This window comes from Ptychodera flava, chromosome 9 (assembly GCF_041260155.1).
Source record: "Ptychodera flava strain L36383 chromosome 9, AS_Pfla_20210202, whole genome shotgun sequence".
Taxonomy (NCBI): domain Eukaryota; kingdom Metazoa; phylum Hemichordata; class Enteropneusta; family Ptychoderidae; genus Ptychodera; species Ptychodera flava.
In genome coordinates this window covers 19,463,519-19,486,153 of record NC_091936.1, presented here as the reverse complement: position 1 = coordinate 19,486,153, position 22,635 = coordinate 19,463,519, and the positions used below count along the sequence as shown (strand labels likewise).

The 22,635-nt window shown below is 36.5% G+C and overlaps 2 protein-coding genes across 5 annotated transcripts in view; one reads left to right on the top strand and one right to left on the bottom strand.

Annotated features, from left to right (window-relative positions):
* LOC139140262 (cullin-2-like) overlaps positions 1-22,214 on the bottom strand; it is a 41,183-nt gene extending 18,969 nt beyond the window's left edge. The window contains exons 1-8 of one of the 3 annotated variants that reach the window (XM_070709387.1): positions 9,407-9,511; positions 6,617-6,717; positions 5,719-5,846; positions 5,080-5,182; positions 4,442-4,536; positions 3,497-3,599; positions 2,900-2,982; positions 318-414 (exon numbers count right to left, since the gene is read on the bottom strand). In XM_070709387.1, coding sequence (XP_070565488.1) covers positions 318-414; positions 2,900-2,982; positions 3,497-3,599; positions 4,442-4,536; positions 5,080-5,182; positions 5,719-5,837 — 600 coding nt within the window. In that variant the 5' untranslated portion in view covers positions 5,838-5,846; positions 6,617-6,717; positions 9,407-9,511. Of the gene's footprint in view, positions 1-317; positions 415-2,899; positions 2,983-3,496; positions 3,600-4,441; positions 4,537-5,079; positions 5,183-5,718; positions 5,847-6,616; positions 6,718-9,406; positions 9,524-22,192 lie in introns of those variants that run through there. The other 2 variants (XM_070709389.1, XM_070709386.1) reach the window with 2 other exon arrangements.
* LOC139140264 (acyl-CoA-binding protein-like) lies at positions 9,527-22,202 on the top strand. 2 transcript variants are annotated; one of them, XM_070709393.1, is made up of 4 exons: positions 9,527-9,677; positions 14,081-14,198; positions 15,077-15,139; positions 21,271-22,202. In XM_070709393.1, the coding sequence occupies exons 1-4, from the start codon at positions 9,669-9,671 to the stop codon at positions 21,345-21,347; spliced, it is 267 nt and encodes an 88-aa protein (XP_070565494.1). In that variant the 5' UTR covers positions 9,527-9,668; the 3' UTR covers positions 21,348-22,202. The 2 variants fall into 2 exon arrangements, with proteins under 2 accessions (XP_070565494.1, XP_070565495.1); XM_070709394.1 differs by having other exon boundaries at positions 9,564-9,681; positions 14,085-14,198.
* Positions 22,215-22,635: the final 421 nt, after the last annotated feature.

Here is a 22,635-nt window from a genome sequence, read left to right as displayed (position 1 = left end):
ACAGAGTGATGACATTGCCCCAAAGTGTGCCTTGGCCCAAGGAAAGTGATAAAGATATAACAAATGCAGGATAAAAGAACAAGAAATTGTAAATGACCACATTATCTTGGACATGCTCCATCATTCCATCGGTCTACTCACAGAATGAACTTTTTCATAACTAAATTGTCAATAAAGGATTTATGACAAATCTCAACGTCTATTAGAGAACTTTTTCTCAACATTCAGGTGATGAGTGAATCTTTTAAGACATTGAGTGGCAGAATAATATTTGGTACACACTGTTACATGTCAATGGTTGACTATAGCTTTCTCACCTTAAGTTTCATTTTCTTTTTGTATTCTTCCACATTGACAAATGAGTTAATCACACCATGTATGACGGCCTGGTTGGGACTCTCACCACACCTATCCCTACAATGTGTGAACAATATACTTACAGTTACAGTCAATACGAAACAAGTACCGGTAAATATGTATTACAAAATATTTACAAATAATATGAATTTATAGGAAGGATGAAGTTACTCAATGAATTTATCAGAACAAAAGCTAATTAAGATCATTTATTTATCATTGTAACGGACAGAAAGACAAAACTTTAGAATTGAGTCACAACTTATAACAACAAGTCATTGACAATGACATAGTCCCCACTTGTAATAGGAGTATTAGTCTTGAGGGGGCAGGGAAATGAGGTCATTAAGAAGTATCACTAAAGTGTATGTTCAGATCTATGGACACATAGGTCTATGTCATTGTTCCCAATTTGAAACAAGAGGCATGTCTAAGTTATGGTTCTAAATCGGGAAAAAAGATCAAACCTCTAGCTGTATTGGCCAGCCAAGAAATACATATGTGCATAATAAATGAGGTACAAGATGTGACATCTTAAGGTATATTATCCTATCAAAATTGAAGCGTAAAGAACTTGTGGTTACTGAGTTATGCATATATATGCATATTCAAGGTCATAGGTCATCAAGGTCACGTGACATTTTGAAAAAAAACATTGTATTGCTAATCCATCCATATATGCCAAAATTCAGACCTCTAGCTCTATTGGCTTGCCCACAATTATATATGGGCATAATTAACGAGGTAAAGCATGTGTTGTCATAAGGTCTCCCATCCTACTAAATATAAAGGACATAGCACTTGTGGTTACTTATTTATTGACATAATCGTGTATTTTAGGTAAAAGGTTATCGAGGTCACATGACATTTTGTCAAAAAATTTCTATCCTATAGTCTATCCCTATATACTAAAAATCATACATTTACCTCTATTGGCTTGCTCAAAATTAGATATGCACATAATTAATGAGGTACAATATGTGGCGTCATAAGGTGTCCCATCATGCCATATATGAAGGGTGTAGCACTTGTGGTTACTGAGTTATGGACAAATATGTATATTTGAGGTCAAAGGTCACCAAGGTCACGTGACATTTCGTCAAAAAAATTGTATTGCTAAGTTATCCCTACATACCAAAAATCAGACCTCTAGCTCTATTCGCTCACTCAAAATTAGATATGTGCATAATTAATGAGGTACAATATGTGGCGTTATAAGGTGTCCCATCATACCAAATATGAAGGGTGTACCACTTGTGGTTACTGAGTTTTGGACAAATATGTATATTTGAGGTCAAAGGTCATTGAGGTCACATTAAATTTTTTTCAAAATAATTGTATTGCTAAGTTATTCCTATATACCAAAAATCAGACCTCCAGCTCTATTGGCTCGCTCAAAATTAGATATGCACATAATTAATGAGGTACAATATGTGGCGTCATAGGGTGTCCCATCATACCATATATGAAAGGTTTACCACTTGTGGTTACTGAGTTATGGACAAATATGTATATTCGAGGTCAAAGGTCACCGAGGTCACATGACATTTTTTCAAAGTGTCTGAGATATCTGCGTGAACGGATGGACTCGCGTGGATTGACTCACGGACTGACATGACCCAATCTATGAGCCCCCTGGACTTTATCTGTGGGGACTAAAAACTGTGTCACTGCATCCTTTTTGCAAAATGAATACGATGAGAAACTAAATTTTTATTTTTCTTGGCCTTATACATGGGAGTCTATGGACTGCCTTATACATGGGAGTCTATGGTCTGCCTTATACATGGGAGTCTATGGTCTGCCTTATACATGGGAGTCTATGGAGGTGAAAACTAAAAAGTCCTCTACCACGGCAAAATTTGATCGCATTGTGAAACAAATCGACGTGCATCTGTATGAGGTATGGTACTATCCTTGTACCAAGTTTGAACGAAATCGCTCCAGGCGTCTCTGAGATATCTGCGTGAACGGACGGACGCACGGACGGACAGACGCACGGACGGACGCACGCACGGACGCACGGACATGACCAAACCTATAAGTCCCACCGGACGGTGTCCATGGGGACTAATTACAAACCTGTGAGAACTGGTCTGTATACAATGACAACATTGATACTTTAAGAGAAATTTACACACTTTTTCCTAATTTTCATCTGATCATTAATATGTTACTATGACATCATTACGACATTACTTTTCCATTATTTTGGTGAATATTCTGTACATATATGAATTTCACAACAAACTTTAGCAATCAATTCTCTATCACGTTCACTTATTCTTTTATAGGATACTCTTTACTACACAGTCTTAAGTCTACCTTGTCCAAATTCCTTTTCTTTGCTTGTTTGTTTATATTCAACTAATGCTGAAATTTTCTCTCTCAATCTTCACGTTGTCGTGCTAGCATTGTATAATGCTTGATTCATTTGTTTTATTCCAGATCTGTAGTGGGTCTTGCCCGCTGGTCTCAATAAAAACACATCAACATGATATTAAGTGAAATAATATTTTTTTCCTTGCATTGCATTTCTCACCTGTGTATTTCAGTGAGTAACATTCTCACCAGATGGTCTTTCAACGGTTCTATCATCAGTCTTTTCCAAATGTCAAGTGCCAGCTACAACCATTGAAACACACACATAAAATTACAAGTGTCATCAAAGCTGCCGATCAACGATGAAAAATTGTTAGCTAACATTTCCCCTATCACTGGCAAAATTTGAACATTCATCAAAAGTAAATTGTTGGATACAATTGGAACAAAGCTGCCCACTGGTTACAATGAACTGTCGATAGATATCATGCAAGTCACACATTACACTGTCTATTATTTATAAGTTGAGACAAATATAGAAATATGCCATACAAAACACCCCCACACACAGATGTAATTGTGTCCTTGAAAACAAAAAAAAGCAAAACACAAAGCAGTACGTGTGAACCACCTCTTCTACAGGGCACAGGCACTTTTTAATCCCTTTCCACCTAAAATCCACTACATACAAATACCACATATTCCACGTTTACCATCAAAATACACTGAATCATCCCAATGATTTGTTGCTGTATGGCATACATGAAATGGCAGTCTTTGTTATTCAAAACAATGTGACAGAAGCAGGGACTGTTACCTCTCCTATGTCCATCAGCTGCTCATTGATATCAATACCATAACCATATTGAATATCGGCATCACTCAACTTCTGCTTTTTAATAAACTGAGAATTTAAATACCTGATGAATAGATCACAAAAAGACGATTTATCTTTATTCATCGTTTTCATCTCCATTGTGATCATATTTTTTTCCTTTTCAGTTCTAGCTCTATTAACCCTTTGAGTGCGTAAGTCAAGTTTTGTCACCTTTAAAAAATATAACGCATATAATTTTTTCAGATCCAGATGTTTTCGGATTTTTCCCAAAATTTTGATAAAAACTGTAGCCAATCAAAAGTAATGTCCCTTTGGCCCAAAATGATCAAAACAAATACAGAAAACTTCATAAAAATTGGTAAAATGTTGCACTAAAATTAGGTGGGAAAAATTACAGCACTCAAAGGGTTAAACAGAGGTTGATAGGACTGGTTTACTACTACATGTATACATCATATGTTACTTTGAATCCTTCTGATCAATGCCTAGAGAGGGTGGCTTGGCCATACCTAGAGGATTATGATGTTACCGTAATAATACCAATGTCTTGACTAAACAATAGTTACTGGTGATTTACATCACATGATATAATGCAAAGCCTTTCACATTCACAAGAACTTCAAAATTACCATGTTTTTCACTTGTCACAGCGTAGACAGTGGAGAAACACTATGGTCAAAATTACCGAGGTTGAGAACACTGCGCTTGTAACAGGCTACATATAACCTTTATACCAAAAATTGCAGAAAATTTCATTGAACAGATTAGGAATTTTTGCCAAGTTGCTGATATTTTGTATAGTCATTCAATAAACAACTCTGGACAACATAGCCTAATACACAGCCCTGACGAACGTTGTATGTTAATTTCACCTAATATGTGGCCCTATAACACACAATGCTTTGAACACAAAACAAAACTTACCCATATAATTTATTCATGTAATTAGCTCCCCTGCTGTACCTTTCCCAGTATTTATGATACATCTGTAGTAGGTTTTCATCAGCTTTGCTAACTTCCTGTTTACAAGGCAATAGATTCCATGTGTGAAATTAAAAACATAGATTGAGGTACACATATGTATTATTTGTAAATGTTATAAAAATCTCCAGGGAAACATGATTTTCTCATACTGGGGAAGATGTACTCTAGCCTCCATGAGTATGATTTTCTAGTCACTGACACAGCATTGAAGACACCCTACACAAATTTTGATTTGGCGGAAAAAACAACAGTAGTACACATGTGTAAATGCTATCAAAGGAGCTTGATGTGTACTGCACAGGAACTATCAACACACTTGCCACTTCTGTAACTCTTGTCATCTTGCTCTCAAATTCGTAGTCAAATACAAGGATGCCATCAACAACAAAAGTAAATCTTGTTACTTTGTCTTTTGTCCATCGTTCACAATAGTTTGAAAAACACTCTATCATACAAGAATCTCAATTAGCATTGATCTGCAAAGTTACCACTGGTAGAATTGGAATAATTTATATCAGGAACTCAAACACATGTACCATTATGCATATTAACCCTCCATCCATGCATTGTGTACATACCTTATGCAGACCTTTGACGTGAGTTTCTAAGAATTTCTTAGTTTCGCTATACAGTTTGTCACCCAGAGGTTCTGGGTACGCCACACATAGTGCGTACACATCACTTTTTTGTGAATTAAGGAAAGATGTGCTTAAAACAAACAACAGAGAGCTTAAAGAAAAAGAACTACAATTATTCTTGAAATGACTATGAAGTACATAAATGTAACTGCTTTGTAAAAACAGGTAGTTTGACAATTGTTGGACATTACCATATAATAAACAAGGTTAAATCAGAACATCAATCATTAAAACAAAAAAATGTTAGGTTTTTAAAATAATTACCCAAAAACATTGATCACTCTTGCATTTCAAAGCTCTAACTCCAGTGGTATTAAAAACAATGTTTTCACAAAAAATGAGAAAACCGGCTCCTAAATCTGCATATTCGACTTTCACCATTATTTGAAAGAAGGCTGAGTGAGCTTATCCCAGAAAACTTATGTGTTTCTTCTAAAACAATATCTCAAGATATAAACTTAATGATAAACAGCCAAAGAATATTAAGAGTCAAGACTAAAAATTTTCCCTGATTTTTCAGTGGAAATCATTACCAAAACAAGAACTGACAGTTGAAATGATCTAACAAGCAAAGGATACGAGAACCTGTCATTCCAAGTTGCCCTGGGAACATTTCCAAGTTTGATAACTCCTTCAACAGTGTCAAGCAGCTTTCCCCAGGTTTCATCAAAATCCACAACACGTGGTTTCAGGGACATGACTTCAACCTGGAGAAAACAAAAGGGAAGAGATAAAATGTGTAAGTAGAACTAACATAACACAAAACAATTCTCCATGGCTTTGGTTAGGGTTTACTGCTGTCTGACATGCTTGGGTCCTAACTCAAAGACTTTGTGTTTTAACATAAAAAAAATTACAAAATGAATGTTGAATAATTTTCTTGAACTTTTTCTTAATCTGACAGGATGAGCCACCTAAACATTGGACTTCTGGAACAATTTTAGAGAAAGTGAATTTCATTGAATCTGAAATAGCGATGATGTGCATTGTTCACTTGCTCATTCTACAATTCAGCTTGAATATAACACCATTGGACAAGATATCACATGTTAGACCTGCAATAAAATATATATCAAGAAAGAAGCTTCAGAATGAAAAGTTTTTTAAGGACAATGGTTCATTTTGAAGGATGAGCTGTCACAATGACGACCAATGATTAAATATTGATCTATTTAAAGTTCCATAAGCTGTATCTTTTTGCTATTTTTTCAGAACTTTTGTTTTGTGGTTTCCCTACACTTTCTGCATCGACTCCCTAAACTGTAATTTAATGTCAAGTATTTAGCATATCAACACAACCTATATGAGTATAATCTACATTGTTATTGTTGAAAATTGTATTCAAGTCCGGACTAGAATTCATTTGTAAACAATAAACAATGATCACTACACACATACAAGCTGTGTTGACAAAAAAGAATACTGAAATTTCAGACACAGAAGTTGATATACAGAAGCAGAATACTGAAAAACTTGCCACAAGTTACAGCTTATGTCCCTTTAAATTGTCCAATCTCAGTTGTATACACTGTGTATTGCAGCCGTGTCATCTGTGTCCTTGAATGACCCAACCTTGACCTATTTACAAACAATAAACTTCATTGTCAAAGAAATGTGGTAACTTTGAGTGAGGTTGCATTGTTTAGGCACAAATATATGAAAACACATCAGAAACCGTTTCAAACTGTTGCCTTTTGTACAACATTTCAGAAACTATTAACTACACAGAAAAATTCACACCTTCACATGGAACCAGTGTCTGTGTCACCTACGGCCCATGGAAATACACTTTTTGAGCTAGCATAACTTTCACAAACAGAAGTGTCTCACTTTGTAGCACTACATTCATGAGAGCTTGAAACTGCTGATCAAATGTGATGCTAAAGCAAGAAAGAAATTAACTAGACGAGAATGGGATCATTTACTGTGAATTTCACTTATTCTGACAGGCTGAAACACCTAAACACCTCTGCTCTCATCATCTCATGGTTTCTGCACCCACATACAGGGAGATAGTGGGTGTTCATATATATGCAGGTATCATATGTCTTTATTAAAATACTCCTGACAAAGTAAAGCTACGCCTACCACATTTTGAGATCCATTTTATAGAATTGCCATTGTTAGAGAATACCAAATATGCGTAATATATGTACTGATGGGAAATGTATTTGTATATTGATGTGCTATAACAGTAACAAGTCATGGTCAGGTATGAATAACATAATGCATCCTTTTGAGTCCATTAAGGGGGCAAGCTCTGGACCTTGTACGCCTATATTTCTATGTCTGTACCTATCTAATTCACACCATGCAAACCTTTGTTTTTCCATTGAATTTTAAATCAACTGTAAAAATTTGCTTTCTGTTTAATCAGATTGAGAATATGCCTCATTAATCACCTGTCAAGTAATCCTTTCATGCTTATCACACACTTGATTATCGAAGAGTTGTCCAAAAGCAGATGGTATGAACAGCTCAATATTATTGCTACAACACATATTACTGGAAATGCAAGATATCTGGTAGCATTATGAATATTCATATGATGCCAGAGAGTGCAGTGGTATGAAAACTATACTGAGTATAACATTATCAATGTTGCCTCAAGTATGCAAAATCACTCCTTTGACCCAGCCTGTTTTACCACTTGCAATCAATCCTAATTTGAAATATCTTTCCCCAGACTACTCAAAGAAGTCCGGCATTAAAAGAAAGGGGGTTGGATTGGGTGATTGAAATACATCGCAATTTGTTTTGTATCTTTCTACACCACATCCAACCCCTTCATGAATTTTGCACTGTCATCATGGATTTTTTGTTTTGACTTAGGATTCTGTGCTCCATCCATCAAATAACAGTGCAGTTCAGTTGTAAATTACCCTTGCCTGGTGTTTATATAAAGACTGCAAAGGTTTTTGGTAAAATGGTGAATGTTAAAAATTGGTATAAATTGACAAAGCATGCCTTGAAGTCCACTTATAGACTGAACTGATAAAGAAGATGATGAAATTTCATGTTTTGACTAAAAATATGCACCCAAATGCGTAGATGGCTGTCTTCAAAACCAATTAAATCGTATTGCGAGGTTTCATTTAACATTCATAGTACAATATTATATGATCAGTTTGATGGAAACATTGAAAACAGCACATGCATCCTTTCATTAGAGCAGGGATATAGAAAAAAGCCAGCAGCGGGCTGTCAGCTAAATTTGCCAGCTGTGAAAATTAGAAGTTTTGTAAAAAATAAGGACATTTTGCACTAACTTAATGTGCTCACACACTATTTGTAACCGCCTATACTTGTATTTTTGCCTCTGTAACCAAAAATTTCTACATCCCTGACTCTTGGAGATGTATCCAGAGAGGTGCAAAGACATATGTTGTTGAGTTGTACTGGCAATTTGAGATAACATAGAGTACTAATGGTTTGTCAAGCTGTGGGTGAAATAATCATGGAAGGTCTGCACTGTACAAGTGTATGAGATAAGGAGATGAATGCTGTTAACCCTGCTTTAACATCGTGTATGACATGGAGAGATTGTGAGCTGGCAAGGGGAGGGGATTTTTATCAGCATCTATCAGATTCATCTGAGAGTAAATCCTGCAGTTGCACCTGAAAACAAAAACAGCGTTATTGGAAATGTAATAAAGGAAGATGCAAAAGAAAACAAATATGAGAACATCACTGCAAAGGTGCTCCTTCACATATGTCCCTTGGGATTGAAAGTTGCCCCAAACCTGTCTGTCACCTACAGGTCAACAGTACTTTGAAAGAGATTGCTCGAGATATCATTTAGAAATTTGATAAACCATCGAGACAGTTCCGTCAAAGTATATCAGTAGATATTATGTGACAATTATTACATTAATATTACATCGGCCAGTACACGGCACGCGCCGTAGTCGTGAGCGAACCATCGAGAATTGGCATCACGAAATAATGTCCACCCTCAACCAATACTTGCATTGCTGTCGGGTGGTTCATCACACCAGCTTTCATTTTAACCATTACGATGGTTTTCTTTGTACATCAAAAATAAAATTGCAAAATGATGACTAAGCGTTCTACGGCAATGATTCAAGAAAATTTTTGGCAGGATTTGGCGCATGTACCTGGCCTCAGCTGACTTGATTTTTTCTAACTTGCCGACACAGAAGATTCGTGATGAAATGCCTCAAACTCGGATCAAATATCTGAAATTTTCGAGCATTTTACGGCATCTCATAGTTTTCTCTCCTACCAGTTGACATTCAATATTTACCTTCTCAGATTACGATGATATTTACTTAAATTTCTGACGTTTTCCGTGTTGTCCCGGTCGACTTTCACCATTCTGTGGCAATCGCCATTTTAGGTAGAATCTCGATTTATCTCGTGACATATTTTATTTCTCGCGCGGATGACCTTTAACCTGTCGGGCAAGAATGAATCATCCGATTCATTCACTCGTCGACCCACTCGACCCATCATTTGTTGTAGCACCGGCTTAGAAGTTGAACCTCGTGTTATTAACAAAAATCAAAATGCCATCGGTAAGTTTCAACTAGTCCTTTCAAAATTGTTTCTAACTTTTATTCAGTTTACGAATCCATGATGATTCAATCATAAATCTTTTGAAGAAACCAGTATTTATATTTGCTGTCCAAAACCATCGAACAAAATAAGCATGCATTGATTCTGATTGTGTTGTCTGTTTAGTTTATCTCTAGCCGTAGCAGATGAATGAGATCCTTAGAACTTCATCTGCAACTTCACGGTACGATTTATTAAGTTGCGCGTTTTGCATAGTGCCTTTTTAGTAGTATTGTGTTTCCCTTTCATGCCTTTTATAACGTGTGAATTGTGATTCACGCGCGCAACCCTGTGTGTCTCAAATCACAGAGAAAGCCTTGCACTTTGTGCAAGCCATAGTATCCAGGTTCCAGTGTGACCATTCGATGAAGATGACCGATATCGGAGAGAGTTACGATTCCAATATTCGAGTTTGCAAATTGTACGGTTGTAAGTTACGGTTGTACCGTTCAGACAAGATACACGCTTGTGCACGCAAAGTTTAAAGCGTCGATGGGCGTGACCCATTCTGCGGCGTTCTGCATCGCGGCATCGCGTTCATACGTGGACAAACAGCGTGGTGAAATCTTGTACGAAGTAAATTTATTCATGGAATTGAACCCAGTTCGGAATGCAAAATGAAACAAATTTAGAAACACCGTCTGTTTCAGCGTGTAGGTCAAATTATTTTTTTTACTTTTTGGTTTCAGGTTCATTACTAATACCTCCATGCTAATACTAATTTTACTCTTTCGGCTTTAGCCCGCCTGACTGGTTGTGATGGGTATATGACCCTATACATCATGATCTCCCTGTAAATCAATGCAACCCGCATGGCTACAATTGGCAGTTATGCCGATGTATAATAGGACCTTGTTCAAGCTCACTCACTGTAGCCGTTGAAATCATAGCCATACTATAGATTCTGACCAGACAGGCAATGCAGGAACCATATGAATCTAGATCTTTATATTCTCAGCACATCATTAGAGAGTGGAAGTATGGATAATGTAACTGTAGCAAATTTTGGTGGCAGGATGAAAATGAATCATACACACCATTTTTACAACAATTACTATGAAAACTGAATGTGTGCCAGATCAGTATAAGTTATGCTAAAAGAATGATTTTGTCGAAGGATTGATATGGCGTCAGTACTATATTGATGTATTGACATCAAGCATTGAATCACTGCCAGGTATTGAAGTATGGTGCCATATTCTATATCATATATAATGTAAGTTTTTAAAAGAGGGACCAGACATGTTTTTAGCTCCAGGTTTAAGCTATGAACACAGCTGGCCACTATTCTCTTGATGATGTGTCAGTGTGGTTGGATGAGCATTGCTTAGCTGCAATATAATTGTAGCCCACTGGCCGTGCGCCGGCTTTTTCTGTCATGTTGGCTGTCTAGCACCAGCCCGGTAGGTATGCTATAAATTTTTAATGTGGTCAGATTTGTGGTGAATGGACTCTGTGACACAGGATTATCAATATTGTATTGTAACAATTTTGGTAACTTGTCGGTAATTGGAGAAAAACAAGTCTGCCCTTGGTGTTTGCAGATAAGAATAGACAGCTTGTAAATTAGAAACAAGAAATTTTAAGGCTTCCATGGTGCTCACCTAATGGCAGTAAAATGAAGCCAACATTGAGGCCAGAAATGTACAGGCAATCCCACCTATGGTGTATGAACCACAGTTGTTTCACAGCAATTTGACAATGTGCCTTAGGCTGAAATAATTAAATTCTTTAGTTTACCTGCATACATTTTTGGAAGTTTTCATCATGAAAAAGAACTTTTGCCATGTAGCTTTTCTGCCTACATCTTTTTACTGTAACAAATTTTGTAAAATGGAATTCAAATGTCTGCATGCTCACATTGTAATGAAAGTCATGGAAGTGAAAAAGAAGTATCTGCTTTGATTCTTGCACTGGCACTCATATAACATGGAAACGATCAAGTATATATTAAACTTGGATGTGTAAAATTTTCTGTGTTTATCTTTGAACCACATGCCCAATTAGATTTCAAGACTTTTTATTGGGCGCAAAACAAAGAATTTAATTACACTGGCCTGAATATTTGAACTTACATTTGACAAAAAGGCTATCATGTGTATAAAGTCACACAATACTTGTTTCCAAAATGGTAACCATGGAATTACATAACAAATATGCCATGTGATTTAATACACATTTTAATGATTTTGTTGGCTATTCTCATAAAAATATTTAAAAAATTGACATGTATATTGTACTGTGTATACATATACTGGATTCAGGTTGATTTCTTTATGTGTATTTTAACGTAAATATTGGAAACATAATGAGCATAATATTTTTAGCATGTAATAAAGACAACTAAATCAAGAAGTACATTAAAGCTGCCAGAATACCTATACTTATGCATACAATATTTAAATCACTACATAGATAAATTGTTGTCATAGAAGCTGAATGATGCATACAGGGTTTAATTAACTGTTGGATGATTGCTGTGATTTATGAGACACCAGTGAAGGGCATCATTACTGTAATAGCGGTAATTTTATATACAGCAGTTAGTAATTTGCAATGAGCGTTTCGCTCCCTGTAGTAACTCTGATTTATATATACTTGCCACAAATTCCATCGTGAGAAAAGCGTTACTGATATGCAGTGAAAATATATATGAGAGCATGGTAGAGTACAAATATTTGGTTTTTTTCGTCTCAGGACTGATCTTTCGCTCTATGCGGTGAAGATGCAAAAGATTATTACCCAAACTAGAGGTTGCATTATTGAACATTTGCCTTGAAGTTTTTAATTAGCTAACTGTCATTCTGTATTTTAAATATACAGAACCTGTCAATATTTCTAGAGTGGTAATTAATGGTTTTCTTTGTCAAAATAAAATCAATATCTGGTTATGTGTCTCTCAGTTAGTCGTGATTGACCTTGTGGCATGTTTGGCCAAATAATATTTATTGTCCAATGGAAGATCACCTCATATTGTGTGCTGGTATTTATGTCAATCACAGATCAGAAAATTATCAGGAAGAAATCACTATTGTCTTGTTTAGTTACATACATTTTTATTTGCATCAAATGGCAACTTATTTTGATAACAAGAAAAAATATGACCTTTGATTTACAGAATAAATCCTATACAATATCTGCATTTGTTGATACAGTGATTACACTTAGCTACAGTCTGAGTCCGGCACAGAGGGTGTACCGTCTGGTGGATAGCAATTGCTGTTCATTGTCTAAAGGTCATAATGTTTTGTGGTATTCAGAATTTTTTTTCATGGAGGATGCACAATTTGTTTCTTTCTTTCCCATTTTCTTAGATTCTGAATATATTATATTTTCCACATTTGAAAAGGGCAAAACTGTGTGAACATTTGTTTTGGCAAAGCCTCAGGCTGCAGTCCGGCCAAGAATGAACATCATCACTTACATATTATACGTCTGCAGGACTTTACACGTGACCCTCAGCAGAGGAGTGAATACCAGTATAATCAGCCATAAATTCTCAAAAGACACTGCTTTGTGAATATGTGAGATTTGCAGCAAGTCTCAGACATTGTTAAATCATACCAGAAAAAGTGCATGAAAAACTGACAGAAAAAAGTAAAAAAGTCTGTAGCACAAGGTCTACAACATCTTAAAAACAAGGTTCACCAAGTCACAGGCATTGAGTGTTGAATGTACAGTACAGTAAATAGCCTTTCATGTATTGCTGTGCACGCAACACACCCAAGCACCCACACACAAAGTCAGCAAATAACTATGCATAGGGATCATTTACACTTCTTGACCTTTGAACTTTATGAAAAACTAGTGGCCATCAAACAGGCATTGGCTAAGATGATTTATCAAACAGTGATTACTCTTTGGACCCTAAACCATGATGACCTTTGGATGTTAGAGCAAATTAGAATAATCAATAACTTTGTAGTACCAGTACAGTGTTGGTGTGTCCACAGTTGGTTTGTCTGTAAATTGAAGAATGCACCCCAAATTTGTGCTATAAATTAATGTGTGTAAAAGCCTGGTGTAAAAATAAATGGAATGTTCTGTGCATTGTTTATATGCATACTGTGTTTGTATTTTCAAAATCAAGTAATTTAGTCATAGACCCTAAAGGGTCTACGATCTAGTTAGATGTTCATTGAAATGTCATCACTACATTATTTATACTATATTTATATGAATGCACTTTACAACATATACCTGTACAGTGGTACAAATTGCAATCAGAATTTTGGCAAATTGCATACATTTGTCCCAAATGGTGCAGAGTTGAAATAAGTGAGTATTGTTGTTCTGTATCATAATTGCCTGTTTTTGTTAACTGTTTGTTTATTGTTTACTTATTTTGTTTACTGTCTTTCAGGCAGCATTTAACACAGCAGCTGAGGAAGTGAAGAAGCTGAAGCAGAAACCAACCGATGAGGAGATGTTGGAGATTTATGCTCTGTTCAAACAAGCTACCGTAGGCGATATTAACACAGGTAGGAGTTGGAACGTTTATTTGCCCAACTTTTGTTCAAGTTGTGATTCATTCACTGGTCGAAAATGTTCCACATCTCACAATGACTAACGATTGAAGAGTTCTTTCTGAATCAGAATCCAAATCGGTTTCACCAGACGTGATGCTGCCGCCAGTGCCAGTAGCTTCAGCATTTGATGCATTTCTGAATATATCCTTGACAGAGCACATAAGTATTTGTGACTTTGTATGACTACTGGAAAAATGAGGCTAATGTGCAGCATCTCGGAAGCTGTTACCCAGTTGGTTGGCTGAATCTCACCATTATCATTAAATTATACACAATAGACCCTAAGTTGCTGTTAATAGTGACAATCTACCAATCAAATATAACCTTCCACGCCAGCTACACATCAGCAGGAGAAATGCCCTTGTTTGATTCTGTAGTGAAAGTTGTTTGCTCCTTGTTCTTACATACTGTGACTGTCACAGAAAATATTCTCCATGTGATTTTCTATAATTTTCACATGCAAGCTACAAAGAAGTTTCCAACAAATTCATGATTACAATCAGAAAATTTACCACATCAATCCTGTTTTTACCAACATCTCATCCTCAAATACCCATTTCCTTACAAGTTAATAAGTTTATTTCAGTAATATTTAAAATGTAAAGGTTCAACCGTACCTAGACAGTGAACTTCCACTCCATTGTATGTTTGGTACCACTACATTCTTCAATTGTTAAGGTTGTGAACAGAAAATGACAGAGGTCATCAGATTTTATGACAACTTTAATAATGTACGTAATGATAGCATAATCTGCTTCTGGTAACAAAACACAAGCGATGCATTGCCCATGAATTAATCTTCGGTTGACATCAATATGATTGCATTGCAGATCGTCCAGGAATGTTGGATTTCAAAGGAAAGGCCAAGTGGGATGCCTGGGATGCCAAAAAAGGTTAGCCCAATCTCCATTACGAAAGTATTTTTAAGTTTCCCCAGAGGGTCAGTCCTGTATGTTTTTGAAATAACAGGAGTTGTTAGGATTATCTTGATTTGTAAAAGTTGTTCAAAAATGGACACAAGTCTTCTGCAGTCTTACCCTGTCAAAAGGTTTGTTTGACTAATTCTGAACTCTTTACCAGAAAATAGTTGTGTTGTCCAGACAGACCACTTTGCGTCAGTATAGCACCGGTGTTGGGCCAGGCTGAAGTAAAATAACCAATGTGGACACGCTACGTACGTCGACCTGAGGGCTGAAGTAGTTTGGTTGCGGCAAGAAGGGGGTTCAGGCCCGACACAAATTTGCATGTGTTGACAATTTGTGTCGGCCTTGGTCCAAGTTGACCAGGCCTCCGCCATGGATCAAAGTTGAACTAGTCGCCCTATTCACACAACACAGCACTTATCAAAAGTTTCCAATCCAGTCTTTATCATCCCATGTATACGCAGAACTACATTTTCCCACCAACTTTTGTTGTAGTTTATTTCTAATGCTTGGGCCTCAGCCCATCACAAAAAAGCATACATCAGAACAGAGAGATAGAAAAGTACAATGCAAAAAGTGTACTTGTTAATTTTTCAACAGTTAACACTTTTCAGAAGAAACTCTTCTCGAGCTTTAAATGATCTGTGCACATAAAGAGATAATTTGTACTGAACAAACTGGTTTTTTGAAGTTAACAGAGCAATAAATTTGTCATGTGTAGGATACAATCGGAATCTTTCTGGAATCAATTCTAGTCTATGCTGGTCATATAAAGGACAAAACAGTACAAAGTGGCATTCGTCCTCAACAACCTTACGACATTTACTTTGGCAGACAACACAAAATCTTTGTTCCGCTGGAACAACTGGTTTAGAGTGACGACCAGATTCAATGGCTAGATTATGACTGGATGTGAGAAGCCTGGCTTAACAAGATTTGAATTTCATTACACTAACAGAGGATAAATACATTTCAGGCTCTAGTAGAGATTTAAATTTTACATAAGTACACAGTCTTCGTGATTGTTGCATACTAGCAGACCACTCTTGCTTGTAGCAGTCCTGAAGTCTTAATTGAAATAAACGTAAAAAAGCCTTTTTATCACCGACCTGTTGTTCAACCCACGCAATTCCAAAGCCATATTTATAAAGAAGATCTTTAACCTTTGTTACCCAATTACTCCTTCCTGCTTCATCTAATTTGGTTAACATAGTGTAACAAGCTTTGGGATAACGGGTAGTGTCCATTTCTAAAAGTTTTAACCAATAAGATATGCAACGTTTCATATATGTACATGACAGGGGAAATCGACCACATTCTCCAAGGAGTACCTCAAAATTTACACTTGTATTTACCCCATTAAAAAACGACAAAAGTCCAATTGAACTCTTTCTATCTCAAAAGAATTATCACACCCCCAGATTTCAGCCCCATAACAAAGTACGGGTAAAACTGATGTATCAAACAATTTAAATGCTTCCCTTAAGGGGAGACCTAATTTTTTTATGACAATTTTTATTTGGTGCAAAGCTCTCTTTCCTTTCATGGCTAATTGATGTTTTGCTGGTGACCAAGACATTCTAGATGAAATTAAAATCCCTAGATAATTATAATGTTTGACTGTATTGATTTTTGCACCATTGTAGAACCAACATTCATAATGTTTAAGGATACCACCGTTTCTAAAGACAATGACTTTGTTTTATCTAAATTTACAGACATGAGCCATTGCTTGCAAAACAACTCAAGTTGATTTAACTTTCTTTGTAAAGATATCGGTAAATCAGCAACATCGGCAACATCATCTGCGTACATCAAAATTCCTAAATTTGGGAAATCGTCACTAATAAAAAATACCATAGTTCAGATTTATATCCATATATGAAGCTAACTCGTTCACAAATAAACAAAATAAAAAGGGACTTAACATACATCCTTGCCTAGTACCTACAGTACAATCAAAATATTCTGTTAAACCTCCATTACATAAGACACATGACTTTAAGTTATTGTACATTGAGCGAAGGACAGTTAAAACTCTACCGTGAAAACCATACGAGATTAATCTATGCCATAAATAACTGTGGTTTACTGAATCAAATGCTTTCGAAAAGTCTATGAATACGCAATACATTCGACATTTCTTTGAGATAAATACTTCTGAATCATTGATTGAAGAGAAAATATATTGTCAATGGTACAATATTTTTTCGAAAACCAGCCTGGGCTTCAACAATAATTCCAGATTCGTCTGCCCATTTTACAAATCTGTCGTTTACAATTTTTGTAAATATTTTACTCATCGCAGAGAGCAAAGAAATCCCTCTGAAATTATTTACATCAGAAAAGGAGCCTTTTTTATGTAGGGGGAATATTGTCCCTTTACACCAGCTCTCAGGAAAATTTCCTTTGCTCAAAATAAGATTAAATAAGTCACACAAATATTTACACATCATCTCAGTACCATGTTGAAACATTTCGTTGACAAGTCCATCTGGACCGGATGACTTATTCCTCTTTAAATGTTTAACAGAATTCACAACTTCTTGATGAGTAATATCCTTATTTACAGAGATGGGAAGATCATTTTGACAACTGTCACAATATAAATCATGATTTTCCAATTCACTTGAGATCTTAATATCGAAATCGGTGTCAACAGGATTACAACGAGTCTTGAACAAATCTTTAAAATAATGATACCATTCGGCAGATGCAATTTTATTTTGACTCGAAACTGTCCTTCCCGTCTTAATCTGTTTTATCATACTCCAAAATTTGAAAGGATCGTTCACACTTTCTAGTAAGCCTATACGTTGTTTCGACTTGTGAGCTTTAATTTTTGCGGCACACACTTTCTTGAAAAGATTGCGAGAATCTATATAACTTTTTAAATCATCTGCACTGTTTGAGGCACGGAATCTATTAAGATATTCAAATTTCTTTTTCCTAATATTAACACAATGATTCATTATCCCACCAAAGTCTTGTTGGTTCTGTACAATCATTATTAATAAACTTTGTGGGAATATTCATATTTTTACCAGCTCTTTCGAAATATTTTTCAAAATTTGTACAGCATTATCTACACTACATTGTTGAATTGAATGTTGGAAGTCAGCAAACCCCTTCCGTGAAACATCATCCTGTAAAAGGTTAACAAAATCTGACAAAAAATCTGACTTCCATTTATATTTTTCCCATGTATGAAGTTCAATGGAATCAAAACTTTCAGTAAACGCATTGTTGTCAACATCAATTGACAATGTACAAGAGATTGGGAAATGATCTGACCAATCATTATTACCAACAGTAAAGTCACATATGTAATCAAATAGTGAAGTGCTAACTATAATGTAGTCAATAGCACTTGTTCCATTATTTGTACAGCAAGTAAAATTACCATTGTTGTCACGTTGAAAACGACCATTTAGAAAATGTACATACAGTTTACAACAAAAATCAATTAAAGTACGACCAAAAGTATTTATTGTGTTGTCTCTGGATTTTCTACTTTCACAAAAATCATCAATCTCGTAGTCAAGGTGGTGTATATCATTTTCTTGTAGAGACTCTTTAAAATAGTCACAAAGATTACCAGTTCTAGCGTTGAAGTCGCCAATACGTCGGTTTCGAGTTACCATAAGACCATGCGGTAATTCAAGGATTTTAAGCTTTCGCCACTAGGGGCGCTCTTCCTTTGACCGGAAGTGAGGGCTACTTTCTGGACTCTGGTCTGCGTACATCGCGATAACACAGACTCCGTATTCGTAACCTAAGTTTAGTCTACTTTCATCTGCTCTGTTGTCACCGTAAGCGTTTGACTATGCCAAACTTTTACTGCAAAGCCGGCAAACTCGACAAATACCAATGGATGAATAGCATGACCTTCCACCGTTTCCCCGATGTTAAGAAACGCCTGAGATCGAAATGGATAAGGAAGATACGACGTGAACTTAGCTGGGTACCTAACAGTTTCCACATGTTTGTGATCTATTCCGCTCTCTGACTATGCGCTCCATAGACGTGTGTACATATGCCTGAGAAAAAGTATGTCAGGAAACCAAATGACTACCGGTATATTTCCTATATATAGGGATTATGCCACCATGTCATCTTCGACGTTTGATTTTACTGTGAAAAGTAGCAAGTTCATCTATCATGTAACCGTCGATCGTTCCCTATCATTCTCAAAATTCATACCTCGTACTTAATTTGCTTCAAAATCTCTCGTTTCGTGTGATTTTCTGCCGAATTCGACGGACACATCGCCAAAACATAAGCTTGAGCGACATTATTCGACCTTATTCGAGGGCGATGATTCTTATAATACTAAATGAAACGGCAACAGTCTCGATGTCGGCGTCTTGCCAACGCATGTAAAACGGGAACTTGCCTCGCTACTCGAAGAGCAAGATCATTAAAATGCATTAAAATAAATTTTCACAAACACAAACTAAGGAAAGAATCTGCACTGCGACTGATGAGAAACTACGCTCGGGTTTCGAATCGCAAGCATGAAGTGCCACTCTATTAACTTTTCACACCATCATAGGCCCGGCTGCGTCTCGCCATAAGCTTTCCCCACACGAACAAAACATTACCGTACACACAAATCCAAACTTCCCTACAAAACAAACATTTTTATTAACACAAACAATCGGATAAGAATGTAGGAACACATATTCAAAACGAATCAAACACAAACTCGACACAAAAAAAAACGATTTTGGATAGTATGGTAGGGAGCCTCTTTCACATGTTTTACATTAGTTCCTAATCCAAGGTCAGTGGATTTCTCAGCAAGCTCTACCAACTCAGCCTTTTTACCTTTGGAAAGGGGAATCTTCCTTGCTTTCAAAAATTCTCGTAGCTCTTTCATGTTCATTTACGGACGTCTTCACGCGTGATGTTGCGACTTCCCTCCATGACTAAAATTTTAGCCCTCACTTTTGAAAAATCTCGAGCGCCCCCATGCGACCGTTGTTAAAAATTCGTGCGTTTTCTGACAACTCGAAACCGACGTATTAAAATGAAATCTGGATTTATATACCTTGATTTAAGCTCCGTAACATAATTTTCTAAACGAATAATACCGTTGGGCTCATCGCCATATGTTGAGGCTCCCTGGGGTGGTACATATACACTTCCTAGGATTATGTCAACTTTTGCTCTGCAAGTGAGACCATGTACAGTTCACAGTACACGTAAGACATGCATTGGTTAATTTCTCCACCACCATTGGATGTATATCCTACGCTCATCCAATAAATAGTGACGATCTCTCCGATGATTGAAATGGTGAGTGGTGGTCATATTTGCCCTTCTTGTGCATAAAAAAACGCAGGAAAATCATGAACAGTAGAAACAGCGGGCCATGATTCAAATCCGCCATTTTGAACTTTGACAGGTCAGAGGTCACAAAGGACAGTAAATTTACGTCAGCCCAAATTCAGGTAATGGTAAGTGTGGATAAGTGCGGACATGGCCCAAATCTATTGTCAAAAGGACAATTATTTTATGTCGACCCAAATTTCAGTTGGATTGCAAATGTGCACAACATAATTGTGTCAGAAATGAAAATCATATATCAATACATCTTTAACAAAGATAAGAGTGACCATGTTTGGCAAAAAAATGCATGGCAAGTTTGTTTGGCAACCCTGGTGACACTGAGTGCAAACGAAAGAAGTTCCAGCATCTAAACACAGCTACTCATTTACATACTGAAATTACATAATTTTGTTAGTATTGGTACGTCTCTACCATAGTGAATACAGGTGATAATTACATGCTCTGATGCAAGTAGACAACAGTACAGCATGTAATAATAGGTCTTACATCACTCAACAGAAATAAGGTCTCATTCTCATTGTCCTTGTTTCTCACACATTTGCTACACACATACCCAGGCGTCTTGAGTACTGGGCAGGTGATAGGTGGCAAGAGAAGCAACATTATTTTACATACCAGCACAACATAACCCTTTCACCAAAATGGTTCAGCCCAACCCTATTGTTCTCATTGGCCTTTGAACAAGGAGACAGTGATGAAAGGACTGAAAATCATTGTTCAATACACTCTGTTTGCTGTTGTTTCAGGAACAAGCCAGGCAGATGCAGAACAGAAGTACATAGCAAAAGTTGAGGAACTCAAGGGCAAATATGGAATGGAATGAGCCAAGTGATACATTGTCAACCAAGGAGATCAGCTTTGTGTGGTTTTTATCATAGATAACTTCTAAGATGTTGTAATTTTGGAAGAGATTATCAGAAACTTAATTTTATCTGGCAAATGTTTATTTAAATTTCTTTGTGTAATATTCTTTTTGTTTTAAGATGTAATGTCATGAAATTTTGACCAGGTTTTTGTTTTAAGGTACATCCAAGAGTTGATAGTGCAAACAGGATACAAAAAAGAGGACTTCCTCTTTTGTAGTCAATCAGCTGTCAGTACTTCTCTATTGGCCCATTCATGTCACATGATGGTCATGTGAGCTGACTCAGAATGAGTAGATTTTTAGTAAATTTGTGTGACCATAGATTCCACACCCCAAATAGTGGTGGCGCTCTCACTTCCGTTGCACTTCTGCTCTGCTGCAGAAGTGAGAGCACCACCACCATTTGAAGTGTGCATAGATTCTAGTTTTGTAAGCTTCTCTATGGTGCTGAATTTGAGATTGAAAATTTTCTGCAGGGTGACATCTGGAATTATGACAGTTGCACATACTTGTTTTCGAAGCATTTCAAATGTGTCCTTGGAAAGTACTGAGAATCATACATAGTCCAACTGGTTGAGTCAGTATTGTTGTGAACCAGTATATCGCCAGAAGTATCTGAAATCAAACTTTGTAAAGCAGCATGTAATATCCTCACTGAAAGGTTCAGAAATTACTTGTGTTACATTGTTGTTCATGTAACCCAGAATATATCAATGTACCATGTGGACAAGAAGTCAATGCACGCATTTAGTATGTCGACAATGCATATGTGTTCGTAAAATAAAAACTGCAAAGGAACAAACCTAATCCAAAGATCTGTTGATGTGGCTGCGTTCATTTTACGGTTTGTGGCATTCATTGTTGTAGATGCAGTCTTCTCAATACACTAGTCTAAGACCTCCTCAGACACTGTATACAATATGCTCCCTTAGACCTCACCATTTGGCGGGAGTGTAGCATACTGGAGGAGGGGCCCTAGACTTCAGTACACCAACTGGAAAAGGATTTTTTGAAAGTTGAGAGAATGAGGAGTATCTGTTCACAGTTTTCATACAAAGTGGAAAACTTGCTGAAAAATTTCTTTATTGGTTGTTGACATTGCCAGGCCATAAATATTCATTATGCCATATTATTGCACACGTTGTCTGGCTTGTTTATGAGCAACACCCATTTAATCACAGGCCAATCATAAGAGGAACATTTTGACTGATTGACTTTCAAAGGGACGCCAGTGACATCATCGTCT